Source organism: Lethenteron reissneri, chromosome 31, assembly GCF_015708825.2.
Source record: "Lethenteron reissneri isolate LAM-NWPU_2019-01 chromosome 31, ASM1570882v1, whole genome shotgun sequence".
Classification (NCBI taxonomy): Eukaryota; Metazoa; Chordata; class Hyperoartia; order Petromyzontiformes; family Petromyzontidae; genus Lethenteron; species Lethenteron reissneri.
This window is the reverse complement of record NC_083809.1, coordinates 11,177,609-11,200,955: the sequence shown is the minus strand read 5'-3', so window position 1 is coordinate 11,200,955 and position 23,347 is coordinate 11,177,609. Positions and strand designations below refer to the sequence as shown.

The 23,347-nt window shown below is 55.7% G+C and overlaps 1 protein-coding gene across 6 annotated transcripts in view; it reads left to right on the top strand.

The window, feature by feature from the left end:
- The window catches only part of LOC133349799 (zinc finger protein 385D-like), a 134,218-nt gene extending 112,788 nt beyond the window's left edge, over positions 1–21,430 (top strand). For 4 of the 6 annotated variants that reach the window (XM_061563567.1, XM_061563563.1, XM_061563568.1 and 1 more), the window contains 6 exons: positions 6,005–6,206; positions 7,600–8,015; positions 8,775–8,991; positions 10,527–10,705; positions 13,648–13,749; positions 16,563–21,430. In XM_061563567.1, coding sequence (XP_061419551.1) covers positions 6,005–6,206; positions 7,600–8,015; positions 8,775–8,991; positions 10,527–10,705; positions 13,648–13,749; positions 16,563–16,769 — 1,323 coding nt within the window. In that variant the 3' untranslated portion in view covers positions 16,770–21,430. The remainder of the gene's footprint in view (positions 1–6,004; positions 6,207–7,599; positions 8,016–8,774; positions 8,992–10,526; positions 10,706–13,647; positions 13,750–16,562) is intronic. The other 2 variants (XM_061563565.1, XM_061563564.1) reach the window with 2 other exon arrangements.
- The last annotated feature ends 1,917 nt before the right edge of the window (positions 21,431–23,347 follow it).

The window sequence follows — 23,347 nt, the reverse complement described above, 5'->3', positions numbered from 1 at the left end:
ACCCTCGCCCAACGTTACAGTTAAACTATTAAATTGATATGATGAGTTTTCTGGGTGCTCTGCACAGGAAGTTGTTCGGGTGCGCCGGCGACTGCCGTGTGAACAACACCCACGATGTTGTGATGAGCGCAAACAATCCCGTCAACCGTAAGAAATGTTTCCTTTGTGCCAACGCGAGCGGGGAGAGAGTCGTGCCCATGCAAGTCTGCGCCTGTCGGCGTCTGCCCTACAAAAATATCTCTCCGTGTGCAGATTGTTTATTCAAAGACCACCCATTCTCCCGGGCACCGCTAAACGCACACGATCCACAAACACCCCGGAGCGGTCCCCGCGTCGTCGCAACTCTCAAAACCAAATAGTCGCCCGCGCAAAGCGCGTCTCCCCATCCCCCCTAGCCCCTGGCACGGACGCTCTATACATGTTTGAGATTCCTGCGGTGGACCCCTAATGGATAAGGATTTTTAACGATCGTTAATAGCGATGTGGTTTTCATCCCAGAGCGTGCGCGCAATGCGGCCAGGTGTGTGCACAATTCATTGCGGCGAACTCCCACCGGGTGCACGGGCGAAGTAATGGATCGTCCTGCCCGGCCCCGTCGTAATCCACGAGCCTTCGTCAGAACGGCGGCCTGCGTCGCCCGCAAAGGGAGGGAGGTAGGGAGGGAGGTCGCCATCGGCGCTCGCTTCCCCCATGTGGCCTCTCTCGACGTACCACAACCAAACCCTCTCCCGAGACGGCGAGACGTGTCTTTTTTACGTGAATAATTAACGAGTGTGCTCTTTCGGTTTGGCCAGCAACGGAACAGATTGAGGCACTGGGTTTTTTACGCTGTCGTGACGCTCGCAAGCATTTAGTTCCAGCCTGACATTGATCGGCGGGAACATGGGTCAACGGCGCGTGTACCCGGGAAATCGCGCTCAACGGCCTCGGAGCAAAATGCGATTCACCTCTCCCGCACGGCTCTCACCTCGCATGCGCGTGCCCACTCCCGCGTGAGGGAGAGGTTGCACCCGGCACACGAGCTACAAACCGGCCACAACTCGTTTGGCCACATGGCCCAAGTGCGGCCACACCACCCACTCCACAGCCACGTGACACCGGTCTGCCAACACTTCCCATACCCGGCCACAATACACTCGGCACGCTTTGCATACCCGGACAACAAACCCGCAACCTGCCACGGCAGGCACGCCACACACGTGTGGGCCACAACGCGCACAGAACGCTGCGATGAGGGTAATGGAAAGAGTGGGATTATACCGATGAGATCCGATGAGACGGTTCAAATGAGTAAAAAGACAACCGACCTCTGACCCCAAGTCATGACCCCCGAATCGGGACAAATCCTCGATTGACTCGTACGTGATCCCAGCATCAGATAGTGCGCATGATTTGATGCTAAAATTGATCAATAACCTATAACTATGTTTATTTTGCCAAGTAAGGCCCACTCACTGAGCTATATCGCTCCCTTTTCAGAAGCGACCTTGCTATCACAAATGATAGCTTAACGAAGCGGCTTTTCACGTGGGAATCTTTAGCAGCTAAATACTCTAAACGCGTGTTTCTAAATGTGGAGGGAAACCCGGACGACCCGGAGAAAAAAAATCCACGTGAGAGACATACACATTCCAAATATACAGGTATCAGGGTCAGGATCGAACCCACAACCTCCTCCATAATATAGGGTTTTTGGGTTGAATCGCGTAAATATAAATGTGCCGTCAAACCTGCCCAGCACCCGACACAGCCAACTAGTAAGGTTTGTCACATTAACAGAACGTGGCCAATTCGTTACTAGTGCAGCACACCGGTGTGTTGGAGAGCAAATCCACATCATTCGCAATCCGAGTACACAACCTCCTGTATACCAGACGAGGAAGCTCACATCTCGCCACCGTGGCGCCCATGCGCATGACCAGGGTACAAATGAATGAACCGTGAATGCGGAGTTGAAGCTGAGCGACAGTCGGGGGGGGGGGGGGGGGGGCGACATCTTTGTACCGTTGACGTGGGGCGTTTGCGTTGGTGGCAGCGGGAGGCCAACCGGTGCTCGCTTTGCTCTTCACAAATGAAAAGACAGCGTTGGTAACATTTGATATTCAATTCAGGAGTTAATTGTATTAAATCCCCCGCCGGGGATGGCTTGCGTGCGTGGTGTGTAGGTTGGCGTGTACTTTTTTTTCGGTTCAGCGAAATTATGTAACTGTTTGACATGTAGTAATGGTAAATGGCAATTTAATATTTAAACACACTTTTCATGAAATGATGAAAAGTGAGCACGCGGCCTTTCAAAAACATTGCCGAGTTTCAGAGTAATTAAGAGTTTGTAATTTTGCCGTGTCTTGGAGCCGTGTTCGCACAACACACGGGCCACCATCCACTGTTCCCTTCACAAGAATCGCAGAAGCCGGGTTACCTAACAAGCCCCTTACATTACATAAACACATGCTTCAGGTCACCAGGTCGGAGTTAGACATTCAAAATGTTATTTTTAGTTGTTATTTATTTTTTCAACCCTCATCAACCGAAGCTTACATTCCATTCACATTCTCAGAATTACTCTTATTTTTCATGGTGCGTCACGATGTGCAAGATAATGTTCGCTTTGATTTGCCAACAAATCTGGAATAATATATATATTTTTTAACCCAAACATGAGCCTTGTTTCCACGAGATGCCTCTGCATCATGCAGGGTGGTTCACTATCTCTAGGTGTATTGCCGTGCACTGTAAGGCGATGCCAACTTTGAGCGCCTGTTTCTGTGTGAGTATGTGCGGGGAGCAGTGGTGGAGCGGTTAGCGCGCAGCTCTACGAACCCGGCGACCCAAGTTCCATTCCCGCTCACGGCCAACACCAGTGACAATTATCTGAACCAGTCCTGGACATCCCCTAGGTCGACTCAGCCTCAAATGAGTACCTGGTGCAGTGTGTAAATATCACCACTTGGGGCCGGGCGTGATGCTGGCCACCCACCCCCTCGTGTGCCGTGCTGGTCTTCATAGGTGCTCGTGAACAGCACTTGCCCCAACAGTCTGTTAAAACTTCATGGGGGATCTTTGCCTTTTGTCCGAGTCTGTGCGAGCATTTGTCCGCGCGTCTGTAACGATGCGCTTGTGCAACTGCATGGTTGTGCGTCTGCGCGCAGCTGCTGTCAGATAAGGAGCCACGCGACTCTTCGTTGGATGGTAACCATCGTGCGATTTGGTGGGGCGGGTGGGGGGGTGGGGGGGCCTCCGAGCGGCTCCTGTGCCCCCTCGCCACACACGGGAGACCACGGCGAGGGATGCCAGATGAACTCGACCTCCCCCGACTGTGCTTCTGCCGCGGTATCGAGCTCCGTCACAGTCGAGCGTTCGTTCAAACTCGATCACCGCTGGCACAACTGGGTTAAAACGGGATATTCTGACCTCGGGATTCGGAGGGGTTGCCGTCTTAAACGACTACACGTGTCCCCGCATTCATCCATGTATTCGTTGACCTCATCTAAATATAAGCCTCTAATTAGGAAACATCACAACGCGGCCATCGCTGCTGGCGCCAGCGCCATTAATGCGCCCTCGCGAGCTGCGTTTTGGAAGCGGCGTCCCCTTAACGTCCCACGTTTCATCGAATGCAATTCTGCGATGTAAATTGCCAAGTGAAAGAAAACGCACCAAGTAAATAAATAAGCAACCCCCCCCCCCCCCCCCCCCCCACTGATTGAACCAATTGACCAATCACCTCTGGCCTTCCTGTGGGACTGCGATTAATACATAGAAATGGATCAGTGCGCGAATGCTCACGCCCAGCGAAGCCCCAGCATCTCGTTCCTCAGCGCTGGTAATTGCGCTCGGCCAGGCCCGTTTAATTGGCCGCAGTAAATCTGCTCTGCATACGCGTGGCGTTCATGAGCAGAACGGGGCTTTTAAGGGTCTCTTCATCACCGCTACCCTGGCCCGTAGTGCTTCGGGTGCATGTCCAGCAAGACACCAGTGGTTCCGGCACTGCAGACTGCGTCTACAATGACTGCAGCACAGGCGTCCTCGTTTTAGATCTCGTGTGACATCGGAGTTTCGGGGACCTTCGGGAGACGAGGTTCAGAAATGTCCTGCTTAGGAGTCATGTTTTACTGGACTGTGTGCTCCCAGGAGACCAATTCACGTCGTCCTCAGTGTACGTTATCACAGCGAAGTGGCGTCGATGCGGCTTTATTCCCGCATTGATTATCAGACATCGCACTAAATATTCCGCGGGCAAAACTGGGGGGGAAAAATGTCCGCTCGTCACAGCGCTATCGGAGAAGTGCGGATTCTGGTTGCGTTCACGTCCACGCAAGTGCTCCGGTAATGGCCTTGGTGAAATGATTCACAAGCTCACCCATTCACTGCACACCATCGACTTTTGAATTCAAATCACTGGAAAGAATTCATAATGATCGGTCTTCACGTTTTTTGTTCAGCGAACATAATGCCGTCTTGCGAATAAGCTCCGCGCAGACATCTGCGCACGCATTCTCTCTGGAGTTGAGATTATTCGACAATAACGGTGCTTTTTTCACGCAGAAAGATGGAAATTTCCATTAAAATTGTAAATTTTTAGAATTCTCCAAACAAAGGAGTTGAGACGGCTCCTTTGGAAGATGCGCGCCGTTGGTGTCAAGTGGCACCGTTCTCCCAGTGTCCTTGTCCCATCTCTCGAGCTTGCACGGGCGGAATTAAAACTTCGAAACCCACACAATCAGGAGCCGGGGGGGGGGGGGGGTGAGTGGTGGGGGTGGGTGGGTGGAGGTAGGGGGTTGGTGGGGGCGGGGAAGAGATTGCAAACAGAACCAGGCCAGCAGCATTGGGTCTGGCCGTCCAATACTGAGGCCCTAATCACTTTCCTTAATGCGCCGGCATTGACGGATGGCCCACCGGCAGCATCAGACCGCCTGCTTGAAGAAGTCGGGAGACGCACGCAAGTGCGCTAACGGACATATCGACGGACCACTTTTGGGATAATTAAGTATTGACGCACATTTCCCCTGGAGGTCCTTGTGGGCACCGGAGACGAAAGAATGGCCCAAACTCTGAAAGGGCCATGCCACGCAATTTGGGGGGTGGGGGGAGAGGCGAGCGGTTTGATGGCTGAGCACATCAGCCAACCCGCCAACCCGAACCAACCAGCCAGCCTGGCACTGGCACTAGCCCCTAACCATAGCCAATTAGCCAAGCAGCTTCTGTACGTATGTATGCTGAACTTGTTTTCTCGCACCATACGTAGACAATCGCACGAATCAATTAGTACTAGCTATACCCCGACCGCAAGTACCAGCCCTACCCATAACCAACTCGCCAGCCACAAGTACCAGCCCTACCCATAACCAACTCGCCCGCTTACATACAGCAGTGATATCCGCCCATCAATGCCAACTCTACCTCGATCCCCACCTCTTGATGTTCACTACGACCCCTTTCAACGTTTTGGTTTTTTTTGGTGTTGACGCTGCCCGGATTCGGGTGTTTTGAAAAAAGGTATGGCAACGCAACGAGTTTGCCACCGCTGGGCTCCCTCCTTCCCGCGGCCGGCCTGCGGGATGCTCCCTGCCTTTCCCACGGCCGAACCCGTGCGTGCATTCTGTACGGCGACTCCGTAGACTCGACTCTGGCGCCAATAAAACTGCCAAGAATCAACAGGGTCCTGGAAACTCCCGCGAGCGCATAACGATTGTCTCAGGAAGTCCACAGCGAGTTTAAACACCACGGCCCGAGTGGTCGTTTTCCTACGACTCCGGTAGGAGTAGCTCTCGGTGCTCGCGGGAGATGCCGGTGGGAGGCACACGCCTTGATTTGGTACGCACATCGTGCTGTTTTCGCGAAACGGTCTGTATTTCACTCTCGCCCGTTCATTACTGTCAGTGGGGGTTGTACATTTCCCATGGGCGTGCTCCCTGCGTAGCCATTAATTCACGTTTAACACCTCGCTGTCCGCCCGGTCTCGCCGTTAACGCGTTACCCGTCACGCGCAACCTCCACTTCGCAGAGCCAGGCCACGGCACATTACAAGGGCGGGAAGCACGCCAAGCGCCTCAAGGCCCTGGAGATCAGCAAGGCCAAGCAGGCGGGTGACACGGCCGACCAGGCCGAGCGTGAGCCAGGCAAGGACGGGACCACCCCCGCCCAGCCGGCCTGCGCTCCGACCGCACCCTCCCGTGGCGATGGGAGCGACCTCGCGCCCACAGAAGGTGGCCTGCGCCAGCGCTCGGACACACACCCGCACGCGAGCGCCCGGCAGCTGCTTTTTGCAAAGGGTGTCATCACCTCTGTGTGGGGTCACGTGACTGTCAGGTTCTACCTCGACTGGTATAATACAGGAGGTCGTGGATTCGATCCCGACCCTGACGCCTGCTGCTGTATATTTGGAGCTTGCGTGTCTCTCTCTCTCCATGGTCGTGTGGATTTTTCTCCGGGTCCACATTTAGAACCAATATCACGCGTTTAGAGTATTTGGCTGCTATACATTTCCACGTCAAAAGCCACTTCGTTGAGCTATCATTTGTGGCCAGGTTGCTTCTGAAAAAGAGCTGTATTGCTCAATGTAAAATACAGTTTGTTTTTGGCTGGGAACCAAAATGTACGTGAAATTGAAGATGTTTTCACCGTCGCCGTGAATGTATGATTGTAAAATGGCACAGCTGACGCTTGTGTGGCGATAGTGTTTTCCCGAGCGTTTGCGTGTGATTCAAAGCGCCCGTCCATCCCCTTGAAGGGCAGTGCAAGCGATTCATATCCAGCGAGGTGGAGGCCCCGTTGAAGATGTAAAAGCTGTCGTTGTCGAGCTGTGAGCAAGTTCCTGCAGTTGCGGAGAAAGCGCCCGCACCAGTCCGGTGACAAACGTGTGCGGTTAACAGCGAGAATTCCTCTCATGTGATGATGATGATGCGAGAATGCAGTCTCCCGTCCGTGGAGAGGCATTTGGAAGGAGTAACGAGGAGAGGTCATTACTCAGCCAGATCCTGGTTCCAGAGCCAAACTCATCCACGATGGGAAACATGTGCAACACTGTCTGGAAATGGCACCGAGAAGGAAAGTTGCAAGTTTCACTGGCCCAGAAGAATTCCTTCATGGTCAGGATAATAATAAAAAACACTCCCTATCAGACGCATCCTGACAACGTAACCGATACAGGCACCCCCGGCGATGCCGCGAGCATGGGGGGTGAGCACGTTGCCATGAGGCTCGATTCGCGCGAGAACGTGGATCGGAGCGTGCAGTGACCTTGGCTGCTCCTGTTTCCAAATCGTAGAAGCGTTTCATTACGACGTGCGCACGCTTATCACCAAACGGCGAACTGGCTCAGCAGTGGCAGCGAGCTGCAAGCAACCGGAAGGCTGCGAGTTCAAATACTCGTTGATGATTGACTCGGGCCATCATCCTTGCGGGGTGGATAAAGTAATAAATGTGTATTGTTCCATGGGATAGACTCACCCCTGCCATAGATATGCAGAATTGCCACCGCTGGCTCGGGACTTCGAACGGGAGACGAGCGTTACCTCGACGCTCACTTGACCAAACAAAACAACAACGCAACGACCGTAACCCAGCGGCTTCTCAGACGTTTTTCGCTGATGTCGTCAGAAGCAGACGGGGGACCTCTGTTGGCGGAGAGCGCCTCCGCCAGCCTCCAAGCGCAGCGCTCGGCGAGCGACGGCGCCGACCCGGCACCCGGCGGCGGCGTCGTCTCCGTCGCGGCTCAACCCGGCGCGTGCAGCGTCGCCCGAGGACCCCTCGACTGCTCGGGCGCCGCGAGCACCAGCGGCCATGCCGACGAGCCTGCCGAGCAAGACTTTGCCGGCGCCGTGCCCAGGCAGGCGGCTCCGAGCGGAGCCGCCGCCGCCGCCGACTCCGCGGTGGCGCTGGGAGTCGCGCCTCCGGGCCCGGACGACCTCGGCTCGAGCCGGGAGGGCGGCTATGGCGGCCTCGAGCGCAGCGGGACGGGCGCCACCGTGCCGTGCTGCGGTCCCACTGAGACGGATGGAGCCAAGCCTTCAAAGGTGATTAATGCCGTGCATGGTATTCAGCCGGCGCTTTCATTTTTTTAGCTTTTCCCCTGAAAGGATCATTTAAGCCTAATCCACACAGCCTACCTCTGCTGCGTTATTAATCTTACAAGAAATTTAATTTTTGACTTTAAAAATGTATATGCTTATAAATATAATAACGGTGGATGAGAGATAAAATACGAGCTGCCGCTGATGGCCATGAGCAAAATGATCTTTTTTTTGCAGCTTTGAATGTAAAGCCACGCTTGAAATAATTTCCTTGGCCTGGAAGATTACAGGCATTAATGACTTACGTTCAGTGACTCTCTCAGGGGTGCGGGTTTGCAAATGCGCTGATTATAATTACATCACCATTGCTACTTACGAACCATACAAAGGACCACGCCACTTTCTGGTCACAATGTGGGCACACGCACAAGCATGTGCCGCGCGTCGCCGCATTTGCTTATATTTGGCACTTGCCGAGACTGCTATCTTGCAACGACATGCAAGCAGCCGAAGCCACGGCTCCCATCACGCCTTTCATGCCCATCGTGTGACCACCACATTATAATTGTTTTCAGCGCGATGATTTCCCCATCAATTGCAGAAAGTGTCGAATTTGAACGCCCCAACTGTGCGTGGAGCACACAGCCGCACCCATGCGCTACGGCGGGGTGAGTGTCCATCGCCGGTGACTCGGCAGAGCGCCGGTGACATCGTTCTGGCCGCGGGGCCTGACCCGGCGCTGCGCCCGCTCTTGTGTTACAGCTCAGCCCGGCCCTGCCCAGCAGCACGCGCTCCGGGGCGGCGAGCAGCGGCCCGGCGGAAGACGCCAAGGCGTGTGGAGACGCGGCCGCAAAGGACGAGGAGGACAAGGGCGGGGACGCCAAGGCGGAGGGAGACGAGAAGGCCAAAGCGGCGTTGTTCTGCTCCCTCTGCAAAGTGGCTCTCAACTCGCAGTCGCAGATGGAGGCTCACAACAACGGTACGGCTCGCGGCAGAGGGCCCCAACTCTCCGTGGGGTACCCCTGTGGGCCCACTCCGATCGCGCAGCCGTGGATCCGTTAGCCTGCGGCATCCCGGGTGCCGCACGTGGGGTCCGGGCTTCGCCCCCGACGGGACCACCCACCGGCTGCGAGGGACCAAGGCTCCGTTTCGGCAGCGCCTGCGTGCCCCAAAGCGCGGCCAGACGTCGGCTACAGAGCCCCGCGGTTGCGAGTCTTTAATCACGGCGGTCTCCCGCCACGCGTTACGCAGCGGCACCACCTGCGACACTTCCCAAGCCGAGAATGTTGGAAAGTAAACGAGACGAAAACCCCGTCAAACAGCGGTGCCACTCGGAGCCGTGGGCCGCAGGACAAGTCTTCATCACGACGGCCAGCGTCTCCGCCGCCCCCCGAATTTTACGGCCGAGAGACGACACACGACGTCACGCCACTTGGGACTGTCCACCGCTGCTCAATATGCTCCCCCCTTAAAAAAAGCCGATCCACGCTGGATTTTGTAGTCCAGGTTCCTAATAACCTCTGCGAGGCACGGCACGGTTATCCCGTTAAAGCTGGCACGCTGCGTGCCGTCAGGCTTGGCGCTTTAACAAGCACCTCCTTAAGCTGCTCGGCTGAGTTAATGTACACGTACAGCTACGTTAAAATAAATACAAAGGCTAAATTGGGCCCTACACAGAGGCACCACCAGTGGCAGGACTAGTAATGGCGAGGTTCATACTTTGCCAGACAGCGCAGAGCTCCAAAACGCTCACCGCAAATCCACGTCGGGAGCGGTTTTAAGTGGCCAACAGATTCCGTCTCCAGGTGCAGCAAACGCGCTAACTTTCAGAAATCAAATTAGAACGTCGCATTGCAGGGCAGGCATGACGAACGGTGGCGCGTTACAGAGGAACCGCGCGGAATTTCAATTCGCAGTCGGAGCTCGACTTTTGAGGAGCGCTGTCGGTGCCGTGTGCCCGCGCATGACGATCGCGTGATTAGGAAGGGTCCCCGGACCGCGTGCGAGCCTCTCACGCTCGGCCCTGTGCGCGCCTACGTGTCTGTCCCCGTGCGTACGTGACCGCCGGTGTCTGCGTGTGTGTGTGTCTCTCCATTGCCGGCGTACATCTCTCGCATCCCTCTGCGTGTCTCTCCATCTCCCCTCACCCCCATGTGTGTCTACGTGTCCAACAATAATCATAATATGCTTTCGTTTCATACAGCATCATTCATGCTAATTGCGTCCAATGAATGCTGTACGTTAATTATATATGAGGACCAAATCCTATGTACAGCTACGACCAAATGTAAAAATGAATAAACAAATAAAGAAATGGCACCAAAGCAAGGGCACAAACAACAATGACGTCATCACAATAGGGAAATCAGCGTCATGTTCTTCTGTCCCCGTGCGTCGCAGCGTGTCTGCGTATTCCGCCCTCACCCCGCGTGTCCCCGTGTCCCCGCGTCCTCCCTCTGCGTGCCTACGGCTTCGTCCCCGCGTGCCTCTCCCCGTGCGTCCCGGCACCCCCAGGCTCCATGCACAAGACACTGCTGGAGGCACAGAGCGGCGGCGGCAGCATCAAGGCATACCCACGGCCCGGCTCGCGCAGCGCGGGCCCCGGCACGGCCGACCCGTCCGGCCTCCAGAACAAGGTGTTCCACTGCGAGATGTGCGACGTGCGCGTCAACTCCGAGACGCAGCTCAAGCAGGCGAGCGCCGCGCACCACCGCACCACCGCTGCATCGCGCCAGCGCACCGCCACGCCGCACAAACGCCACGTCGCACGAACGAGTCGCACCACTGCAGCCGCACCGCCGAGCAGCACCGCCGCGGATGTGGTTTGGGTTCCCTTCCTGTGCGGCCTGCGCCAGCCGGGCTCCTGGCCGAAACTCAACACCGGCGCAGCCCGAAAATCAATAGACATCGTTTTAAACCGCAATCTTTAGGGCTACACAAATGTTTTGTTTCACGCGGGGCGATTTGGGCCGGGCCCACGTCTCGACTAAACATCCAAAAACGCATTGCCTTGGCAAATTGCCCGCAGTGTTTTTTTTGATGAAGAGGGAGATTCACCCAACGTGTGGTTTTCGTGTGGAGATGAAGCTGTGAATACTTTTGTGCCGTGATTTGCAGTCCTTGTCACGCCACTGCCGGATGGAGGATGCCTTGAGTACCGAAGAACGAAACAGGAGGATTTCTCCGCAAATCTAGCTACCGCCTGATGATGCTCGTTGTAATTACTGGCGAGCATCATACTCGAATTGTAAATGTTGTGGATTTGCTCTCCAACACACCGGAATTGGCATGGTTTACTTAGGTGACAAACCTCACTAATTGACTGTGTCGGGTGGTGGCGGTTTTAACGACACACTTATATTTACGCGATCTAACCCAACCAAAAACTTCTTAAGAATGATCCTTGAGTAGTGTGGGGGGGGAGGGGGGGTTGTTGACTATACTTCACCATGCTGGTCAGTGCTGGTTGGTGAAGTGAAATGGGCTGTGGTGGGGTGCCAGCAGCGGTTCACAGTCTCCTCGCCGCTCACGTCAGCCACGCCTGGGAACTGAACTCTGACCATCAGGTTCCCATCTGCAGTGTGCCAACGTGCTAGTGCCATGGCTCCATGCTGCTTCGCATGTACAAAAAAACAATCCTTACCTTCGCTCTACTTTTCCCTCCAATTCGGTGCCACCCTATTAAGCACCAATTGTGCAGCAGTCGAAATGGGCATCTGACGCCGAGATGAGGGCAAAGCATTCGGAGTTTGACGTGTGTGCCGGAATTGCTTACACTTGACAAAGTTTCCCCCCTCCCATAACCCGCGCTAAAGTGGCAGGTTTGATGGATCGTATTCCCAGTCGAGGCAGCCAGCGAGGCAGCCAGCAACGCAGCGATCATCCGTCTTGCTAGCAGGCGCGACGGCGGCAAAGAGAGCTTCATCCGCAGGCTCGGACCAGATCCTTGGCGTGCGCGGCGTTTGTTTATCGGCGCACGCGCGTGCAGGCGGCGAAACGCGTGCGAGCGAGCGAGCGAGGGGTTCACGGCGGATCGTGAGCATCTCGAGCGTCCCAGAAAGCGGACCACTTAAATGGGCCCGACGGCGCGTTGGCACAAAGCTCGAGCGTGGTAAACTGTGCCAGGCTTGCGGTATCAAAGGGCGTCTGCCCCCCCCCCCCCGCCTCTGCTCGTCACCGCAGCCACTGGCGCGCGCTGCACGTGCCGCACATGCAGCGAGCGAGCGAGTGAGGTCCGACGCGAGGGCCGATCCCCTCGCGCGATTATTTTACGCTGCGGCTGCACTCTATCTGGCTGAGTGCAGCAGCGTGGTGGGGGGAGGGGGCACACGGCCTCCAGTCAAAACGTCGAGTTCACGACTCGGTCGAGGAACACCCTAACCGTTCGTCCCTTAAGGGCGCGCGGTTGATAAAAATAAAAAATCAATTATACAACCGAACCGCTGTGAGGACGACACGAGTGGTTCTCCTGCGACAAGACACGCCCCTCATAGGAATGTGGAATTTCCATCAGTGCTGTCCCACACTCAGTTGAGTGGGAAACCGCTGACTTTCGCTTTCCACGAGGGTTCTTCAGCCGACTACCCTCTTGAGCCCGTGTGACCCACCGAAGACTCCGGGAGTGGCCCGCCAAGTTACGGCCCTCTGAGATACGGCTCGCCGAGGCACAAAGACATACAGATTCGTGGGATTTGAGACGCCAATGCCAGAGCCGAAGACGAGAGCGCTGAAGATGAGTGGTGTGATAAGGAGACGACGCCAGTGCGGAGACATTCTCACGCCGTGTCACGACATCTGAAACACGCACCGCCAACAACATCACGTGGCTCACAAGCATGCGCCAATTTTTTTACGTGGCCCACCAGTAGAGTCGAATATTCCCGCCGCCCCACGCTCCGTGCAAGAGCGGATGACCCAGCAGCGTTAGAGGCTGCAGTGCCATCTAGTGGATTGACGAGGGCACCCCTTCTGTTCCTGCTCCTCGCGGCGGACGCCTCCATCTGAGTGGCACCGCGAGCAGCCAGGGCCACCTTGGCGCTCATCGCCGGCCTGGCTCGGCCGACGACCGTTAAGGGTCAACTCAGCCCATCATCCCACCGGGGTAGATAAAAGCAATACCACTTTGTTGGAGGAAAGTCAACAGTGGTTGGCATTTGGATCGACTCACCCCCGCCATAGGAATGTGACATTTCCACCACTGGCAGGGGGGGGGGGGGGGGGGTAAACAGATGACCACCATCTCGGTGCTCAATTTAGCAGCAAATCGCCGGAATGTAACCACGGGCCTGGCAGAGTCGACCGTCGCGCGCACCGAGGAGGGGGGGTTATTTCCTGAGCCTGACCACGGCCGGTGCTTTGCGAAGTGCCCACACGTATGGGTGGTGCACGTCGCGAGGGAAGCGGGTGAATTTGTGGAAATGCCTGCGGTGCCCCCCGCGCCAACCGCTTGATTACGCAGCTCATAAGGAGCTCTCTCTCTCTGGGGGTAGCCGCCAATGCGCGTAGCGCACGCCTGCCAAGTTTCCAGTCAACGACAACTGAAAACAGCAGTTATTTTTAACGCAATGCATCCCCCCCCTCTCCACATCGTAGTAACCCGGGTTGTGCCCCCCCCGCCCCCCGTTGTCACCCACAGCACATCACCAGCCGTCGGCACAAGGACCGAGTGGCGGGGAAACCGCCCAAGCCAAAGTTCAGCCCTTACACGCGGCTGCCCTGCACCGCGGGCATCATCTCGGTAAGAACGGCGCCCCCCCCCGCCCCGCGCCCCCACCTCGTGGCGGGCTCGGTGCACGTGGCATGAACTCGCGCGGCCGTGAAGGGGCGGGGGGGGGGGCAAGGGGGGGGCGGCAAAACGTATCAAGAAAAGGAGCACATCATGGGACCTTTTTTGCCAGCATCAAATTATAAAAAAACAAGAATAGGTTTTACACTTTTTGGTGTTAAGATGTCCAATTGACCACACAGTACTTGTGGTGAACATGCAACACAGCATTGCTCTGATAAAGACGGCTGTCTGGTGTAGGCTAATCAGTTTGCATGTTCACCACAAGTGCGTTGTATGGTCAATGCAGACTTGATTCCTTGCAAAAGGTTTCTATTTGGCGTTTGAACATCTTAACACCTCTGTTGAATTGCCAGAAAGGGTAACACTTATTATTAATAAGAAGAGGACATTTCAGTTTGTTTTTCTGTGCCCAAAATATCCACATGACACAGACCTACTTGTCCACAAACACAGCAGCAAGGATACAGCAGACGACAAACAAATTCTGACTTCAACAAAATTGGTGATGGAATAAAAACTGCGTCTATTTACTCTATGGGGACCTCATTTGCCAGTAAAAATATGATAATTGGTTCTTTACCCTTCTATCTGGCAACAAAAAAGGTGTCAGTTTTGTTGCCAGATAGAAGGGTAAAGAACCAATTATGCGTCTATTTAGTTTTACCCCCCCCCCCGTTTCATTGTTCCTTAACACGACAGTTTGACTGTGGAACGCGTTGTCGTCACTGAGACATTCCAGATTGACCCATTCCTTTGTCATATTGAATCAATTATCTTGATGATAAAACATTTTAAGATTTAAGTTATTTTTTTAATGGCTGCCCGCAATGGGGCAGCCAGAGCCATAGGGGGCAGCCAAAGAGTCACGAGGGGCAACCAAAGAGTCACGAGGGGGCAACCAAAGAGTCACGAGGGGCAACCAAAGAGTCACGAGGGGGCAACCAAAGAGTCACGAGGGGCAACCAAAGAGTCACGAGGGGGCAACCAAAGAGTCACGAGGGGCAACCAAAGAGTCACGAGGGGGCAACCAAAGAGTCACGAGGGGCAACCAAAGAGTCACGAGGGGGCAACCAAAGAGTCACGAGGGGGCAACCAAAGAGTCACGAGGGGGCAACCAAAGAGTCACGAGGGGGCAACCAAAGAGTCACGAGGGGCAACCAAAGAGTCACGAGGGGGCAACCAAAGAGTCACGAGGGGCAACCAAAGAGTCACGAGGGGGCAGCCAAAGAGTCACGAGGGGCAACCAAAGAGTCACGAGGGGCAACCAAAGAGTCACGAGGGGGCAACCAAAGAGTCACGAGGGGCAGCCAAAGAGTCACGAGGGGGCAGCCAAAGAGCCGCATGCGGCTCCAGAGCCGCAGGTTGCCTGGACTCGGGGTGGTTAATCGTTCGATCGTCACCGGTACTAAATCGCCACTGCGTGCCCCATTGTAACAAAACGTAGTTGCGCAATCTGGACAATGATCATTACGGCTTCCCACCCCCTCCCCCCACAACGTGGGAAAGGGGGATGACAACGCAGCGTGATCGCGCCCCGGTTACACCGTGTGCTCCCTCAACCATTGCTTATGAAAACGCGCTGTTCAGCAAGCGGTTTACGTTGGCTGAACAGGCCTCGATCACTCTGTCACTGTTGTATCAAGTGGCCATAGCTGTTCAAAATAAATGTCCTAGCCGGTGACAGTTGCGCCGAAGTTGTCGTAAATCGTCCCAGCGAGTCACGGCCTTCATATGGGAATGGTCGCCGTTGGCACAGGCCCGTGCATCCCCGAATAGAGACTCTCCCTGCGACCGCTTGAAAGCCACCAGCCGTGCCATGCATCACACACGAAGGTTTCCCAGAACACATATATATATAAAGTTTCACGAGGAAGTTTTATATTTGGAGGTCACTTTTTTCTTCCTACAAATGACGACGGCACGAAATTCATCAACTTTTAATATCTGGCCTCCAAATACGAAAAACGTGGGCAGCGTTTGAGCCCACGCTAGATTAATTTTTTTGCTTTTTTTTTTTGCACCACGAGCGACAAAAACCAGTTAGGTTTTGGAAAATGAAAAATACATAAAATTCCACAAAATTGACAACCTACTCGTTTAAAAAAAGCGTCACTTTCGCTGGCCACATACCAACAGAAAGTGCCCCATTTTTTTCCACCTCATGGTGGCGGCAATTTCCGCTCTGTCAGTAAACCTGCGGACGTGGGAATGAACTTAGCCGTATACATCACACACATAACCCAGACATTGGTTATCAATCCTGGGATGTAAAACTGAACTATTAAACTACTTGTATTTTACCAGGTAAGGCCCACTGAGCAATGTAGCTCTTTTTCAGAAGAAGCGATCTGGCTACAAATGATAGCTCAACGAAGTGGCTTGTGGAAATCTAAAGCAGCCAAATAAACGCACGTTTCTAAATATGGAGGGAAAAACTGGAGGACCCAGAGAAAAATCCACACAAGCACGGGGAGAGAGATAGAGATGGAGACATGCAAACTCCCAATTATACAGGTGTGGGGATCGAGCCCACGACCTCCTAGATACCAGATGGGGCGAGTTAACATCTCGCCACCGTAGCACCGTGACCGCAGAGAACGGGCAGAGCTCGAGTGAGTGCTGCACACTGGATTTATTTAACCTCTTGCCCCTCCGCCGAGCGCCACGCGAGCCGCTACCAGCGAGCGGTGTTGGCAACGCGTCCAATAGCCGCCGTGTAAGGGACCGCTTCGTGCCACGGGGCATTCCCTCTCTCCGCGCAGGCCAAGCTGGCGTTCCCCAAGGACATCGGCAAGGCGGTGGCGCCGGGCTTTTTCGCGACTGCGGCGCCGGCTCTGACCCCGCAGCTGACCCTGCGCCCCTCTCCGCACCACCACGCTTCCCTCTTCTCGGCGGGGCCCGCCCTGTTGCGCCCGGCGCCCGGACCGATGCGCACGGCCCACGGCAGCATCCTCTTCGCCCCCTACTGAGGCCCCCGCCGCGTGGATCGTCCGCACGACGGGGCGCCGCGCGGATCGCTCCCATGGGGGAGAGAGACGAGCGCCGTGCGGGACGGAGACCCGGGCGAAACTGGACACCGCTCGTCACCGCTGGGATGCTGTGCGGCAGTGGTGGCTGGTTAATTGCCCCTAATGCTTCAAGCTTAAAGAAGTGTTTCCTATGAAGCCTGTTTGACTGAAATTCACACGACTAACATTGGAACAGTATGTTTGTGGCGTAACGGCGGTGCGTGAGGCGGGGGGGTGGCGATACAAGCAGTGTTAAATTTTAACAACCTAATTATTATTGCTGTTTAAGTGTCGCACATTAACATGGCTGTCCTCGTAGTCAATAATGCGGTGCCGAATTGCAGCTTTACACCACAACTCGACTGGCAATCGTACAAAACACATCGCAAGAACTGTGAATCAACACGAATTAACTTAAAATCTTCTGCCTTGACAAGACAAGGTGTCGCCGTTAGAGAGCAACGCACACTACGACGAGCGCACGGCGATAACTCGCGGACACACAAGCACACCCACGGACATGAACTCGCATGCAATGCGCATTGGATGTGCGTAGCAACAGCGGTGCACAATTAAACGCCCGCACGAACACACCGGGTATGCGACGACACCGCGTGCTGCTGCACAATGCCAACCGCGGTCGGAGGAGTGCACACTTGCCACCCAACCCAACACCCCGAGATCTTGCCCGAACGTAACCCAATCGCGCCGTCAGCGCCGTAATCGGCACCGCGCCGCGCCAACCCCTGGGGCGGGGCCGCCGCAGGAATTTGGCCGAGGGGCGACGGAGTGCGGCGCGCCAGCCCGCGCCTCAATGCACGCCGAGTCCCTGGATGCGCCCGATACCTCCCCCATCGGCACGAGCTCAAAGTACAAACTGTGGGGGTCAACGCGTAGGGTCCCCCGAGAGGGAGGGGCGGGGACTTCTAGACCCCCACGGGCCCCGGCACTCGTTCAGACTCCTCGTCAGACTGCCCCCCGCCCCCGCTTGATCGATCGTCTTCGGTGGCCTTCTTCCCAGCGAGCCCTGGGCCTCGTGCCAGGAGGCAGCGGACGGAGCAGACAGCGTTGAGAACCACAGAGCAGTGGCAATGAGACGCGGCATCGACGGAATGAAAGAGCATGAGAGCCCAGCGCCTGGACCAAAAAAAAAGGGGCAAACCACGACACGGATCGGCGGCGACACTCAACCACTATATCATCACCACCACCAGCACCAGCGGCAGGAGAGTCGTCACCAACAACACCAGTGGCATCACCAACACTTGCACCGCCGGTCATACCAATGGGAGCTGCACCGCCGCCACTGAAACCCCATATGGTACCACCACGACCACCAGCGGCACTGGCCGGGGGAGGCGCCGAACGAGATCCGCCGCTTCGAGCCACGCTCACGCGGCTCGAAGCGGCGGCGCTGGTTAATTAACGATTGCGGGGGGGGGGGGGCGTGCCGAGCTGCCTCCACGGGGATTGGTCGCCCCCGGGGGCTTATCGCTGATCTCTATTGAAAGGGCTGGTTATGGTGGCGATGGTGACGACGACGATCAATGAGCATCGGTGACGAGGCGCGCGCGGCGCCTCCTGTCCCTCATCGCTGTGGTGCCGCCGTCGTGGCCGATGAGTTGTGTTTGTATTTTGATGTTTTCGCCCAATTATATTCCAGAGCGCGCGATATCGGCGTCCTCGCCACCATGAGACAGCTGGCGCGAACGCGCGCTACACCGCCCCCCCTCCTCCCCCCTCGCAGCGAGTCCGTGTGCCACTGCGGTGGTTTCAAGAGAACTGCTGATTTGAGAAAACAAAAAATGTTCCCCATGCCTCTTTTGCAAGCACTGCACGTGCCCTGCAGGCGGTGTTCTTCCGCACGGCGATATTATTTCGACAGAGCTGAAATTATTTTAATGAAGCCAATAAAACAACTTATTTAATTCGATTGGGGAGCGGGGATGAGTGGGGCAGGTGGTGGAGTTGTACAGTGGTCACCTGTGATCAGGCTGACTCAACTCGCTAATAATGCTGGATTATTCAGGGGTCGGCTGAAACCATGATTCGAGCACAGGTCCTCACAAGTCAGCTGTGACCGGCGGGTGGGTTGGCGTCTCTGGCACGCCGCTATGAACCCCTTGCCACCCTGCCCCAACTCGTGTTGTCCACGTGCGTGGTACGATGGCTCAGAATTATCTCGTCGACGGTTTACGCTCCGACACGAGCGGCGAACCAAACCCGTGGCCGATGACTCCATATTAATATGGTTCACTTCTAAGCAAAACTTTGGACGCTATTTTTAAAAAATTGAAAACATTTTAATGGCATTTCACCTAATCAACGCTGCCGACGAAAATTGACGCGTAAACCTTGGACCTCCCCTGCGGGTTAACGAGCCTAACGTGATGATTGAACCGGTAGCGCGGTGCATTGGTTTGAAACGCGTGTTAACTTGCGATGCCGAAATCGTACGCTATCCCACAAAATGAATCGATGCTAATCGGGCGTCGGCAGGAGAGTTTAAGAGTGCACATTCGCAAGGTCACCCTCGCTAATGAGACTCCCGATGGGCTCTTGAGATCTCACCTCGCTCGACAAATGGACTCGATCGGCAGTGTCCCCAATAGAGGCGTTTTTTGAGAGAGGGGTTAGAGCGCGTAAATATAAATGTGTCGTTAATCCCGCCACCACCCGATGCAGCCAATTCGTGAGGTTTGTCACGTAAACTTAACATGCCCATTCGTTACTAGTTCCGGTGTGTTTGAGAGTAAAACCCACAGCATTTACAATTCGAGTGCAACGTTTCGCTAATAAATTGCAACGAGCATCATCGATGATGCTAGCTATAATTACTGGCGAGTTGCAATTACTGGCGAAGCGTCGTGCTCGAATTGTGAACGCTGTGGGTTTTACTCTCAAACACACCGGTGTGCTGAACTCGTAACGAATTGGCACGTTATGTTTCCGTGATACATCTCACTAATTGGCTGTGGTGGCGGGTTTAACGACGCATTTATATTGACGCGATCTAAACCTCTGTTATAGCTAATATTGGTCGCGAAAGCCTCCTGCGTGTTACATCGATCGGCAGTCTCCACGTGCACTGCTCGCTGGAACCTGCCCAGCCCCGACTGCCAGATCGAGCACCACAGCAAATCGGGACAATTCCCACTCGCCAGCCCCGCAGGGTGGGCGGGGAGGGATAGGCACCTGGGGTTACCTGAACCAGTGGCATCTACATCTGCAGGAGATTATGCAACTTTGAAAGCCATTCCCCGTGTTTAGTGTACACGCCGTACAACATGTTTGGAGTCGACAGGAGTAAAGTTGGACTTGCGAATCAATCGAGTTACGAACAGACCTCTGGAACCTGACTCGTTCGTAAGTAGAGGAGTCTCCAATTTCAAACGAAACCTCGTCAGCTGGACTGCACATTCGCCATGTCACCTACTCCCACCTGAGCTCGCCTGCCCCCCTATCGAGCTCTCTCCCTCTCTCTTTAATCTGGCTCTCATTAACCCCCGCCTGAAGTTATACGTGCTCAAACTGGACCCGGTTCAGCTTGAACCCGCCTGCATCAGAGCGGAATGCGTTGATACACGATGGACGCCCTTGCCACCGTCTTGATCACGCAAGGCCCTTGGGAAGTAATTACTGACCACGCTCAATGGGCTGGCCTGCGTCTTCGGACTGCTGCAGCACACGGTCCGCACACGTGCACTCGCTCGCGGTCAGATCCATCCCCCACGGGGTGCGCATGCGACGAAGGGCGGTTTAACCGTGACGATGACACACACACACGTACACACGTACACCCATACACAACCTAAACACACAAAAACAAAGATCCCCCGTATAGCCTTGGCAGACTGTTGGAGCAAGTGCTGTTCGCGAGCACCTAAACACACACATACACCTAAAACAGCAGCCGTCATTCACCGCCTAGTGACGTTACCGCAGCGCTCGTGCCAGGCTAGGTGCACGCAGCGCTCTGCCCGCGGGGCGGGGGGGGAGTCGTCACGCGTCCCCACACGCCCCTGGCATCTGCACCCACGCGGCCGCGCAATTTGGGGACCCTCTGCCCCCCCCCCCCTTTGCCCTGGTTGGGTGACGGGTCACGCCCGTGAACCGTAGCGATGCTCGCTGGGAACGCGACGCGTGGGTCGGGAATGTCGCTCGCGTGACCCTCGACTGGATCCGCTCGTCGTCGTCGTCGGCAACGTCCGCGCCGATGACTTGGCGACGGCCCCCAGGTGCGAGACGGCAGCCGAGCGGCAAGCGCCGCCGAGTGTTCCGTGCGCGTTGTCGATCGGCGCGCGCGGGGGTGTTACGCGTCGAGCGCTGTGGGCGGCAGCCGTCTGCAAAATCACGCGGCGCTGCCAAGAGGCCGGGGGGGGGGCTCCCGAGTCCCGAGTGAGGGGGAGGAGGAGGCCCGCGGCGAGGGGGGAACGAGAGGAGGCGTCGATACCGTTCGTGCGGGGCTCCCGTGCGCCGCTGAGCTCACCACCGCGCGCCCCTCGCATCCCGTCCGCCCCATCCCGCGGCGATCTTCATCCTGTGCGGTGCTGTGAGCAGTATTTTGATAAACGTGTTTGATTGGTGTGAAACGCGGCCCCTACCCCTACCCACGGCTCTATTAAAACCGCAACACGACGTGTGCCGCCTGCTCCTCGTGGCTCGTGTCGGCGCAAGGGCGTCATTCGTGTGTCTGGACGTTCGACTTCTTTCGCACCGCACGTGGCCGAGCGTGCTAATGGGGAGGTGCCGGGCGGGGTAGGACAACAAACCAAACAGGCAGAAAGCAGAAGTTGTCAAGAAATTCGCTGTCAATCGATCCAGAGGACGGCGCGCGTGCAGCATGGGTCCATCACGAGTGAGTGTTAAAGCGGTGGTCCCTCTGTGGGGAGCGGTGGCGTAGCGGTTAGCGCTACGCTGCGCTACGAACCCGGCGACCCGAGTTCGATTTCCGCTCACGGCTAAGACCGGTGACGGCTATCTGAACCGGTCCTGGGCCTCCCCTAGGTCGACTCGGCCTCAAACGAGTACCCGGTGAGGTGTGTAAATATCGCCACGAGGGAGACAAAGGCGGCCGGGCGTGGTGCTGGCCACCCACCACCTCGTGTGCCGCTCCGGCCTTCAATATTTGCTCGCTAACAGCACTTGCCCCCGACAGTCTGTTCGAGGCTATACGGGGGATCTTTGTCTTCGTCACACTCGTTCTTCTTACGAGGCAATCATTGCTGTTGGAGCAAGGTGGCCGGCAGGTTGCCTCGTTCTGCAGAGCCACCACGGCCCTGCTGCCTTCGTCGCGAGGTCAGATCCTGGTTGGGGGTTGACGCAGCCCACCAGAGCCCTCTGGAGTCGATAGAATGAGTATCAACCTCGTGCAGAACGCTACAGTGCTTGTCCAGCGGATAGACTCGTCCCCGCCATTAGAACGGAGGAATTTCCACCCACTGGCTCCAGGGGCTGTTTAAAAAAGAAAATAGATGCGGCAACCGCTACACCCATTTCGAACCTTTTAAAACAGTCTGCCTCGGCAGCAGACCATGCTTTCCCACCTGATGATGGACGCTTGTGTTGCGTCCGAAACGTCGTGATTCATTTTATTTTCTACCTACGTGACTTTGCCGAAAGTCACGAAAGCTTCAAATCAAGATTGAACCGCCTCAAGGCTGGAGATCGACTCTTCGGCCGTTCCGCACTGCCGCCTCTCGGCCACCCTTCCAGCATAGCACGCCAACAGCTAGAGACAAAGATCACCCGTGTAGCCTTAGACTGTTGGGGAAAGTGCAGTTAGCGAGTAGCAGCACCTATGGAGGACGGTACGGCACACGACAGCGTGGGTGGGTGGTCAGCAAGCACTCACACATCACATCACCAACACAGCATACCAACAGCACGCATCCACTACACCACCCATCCCACACAGCATACCAACAGCACGTCTCCACTACACCACCCATCAAACACAGCATACCAACAGCACGTCTCCACTACACCACCCATCAAACACAGCATACCAACAGCATGCCACCACTACACCACCCATCCCACACAGCATACCAACAGCACACCCTCTACTACACCACCCATCCAACACAGCATACCAACAGCACACCACTACATCACCCATCCCACACAACATACCAACAGCACACCCTCCACTACACCACCCATCCCACACAGCATACCAACAGCACACCCTCCACTACACCACCCATCCAACACAGCATACCAACAGCACACCACTACATCACCCATCCCACACAACATACCAACAGCACACCCTCCACTACACCACCCATCCAACACAGCATACCAACAGCACACCCTTCACTACACCACCCATCCAACACAGCATACCAACAGCACACCACTACATCACCCATCCCACACAACATACCAACAGCACACCCTCCACTACACCACCCATCCCACACAGCATACCAACAGCACACCCTCCACTACACCACCCATCCAACACAGCATACCAACAGCACACCACTACATCACCCATCCCACACAGCATACCAACAGCACACCACTACATC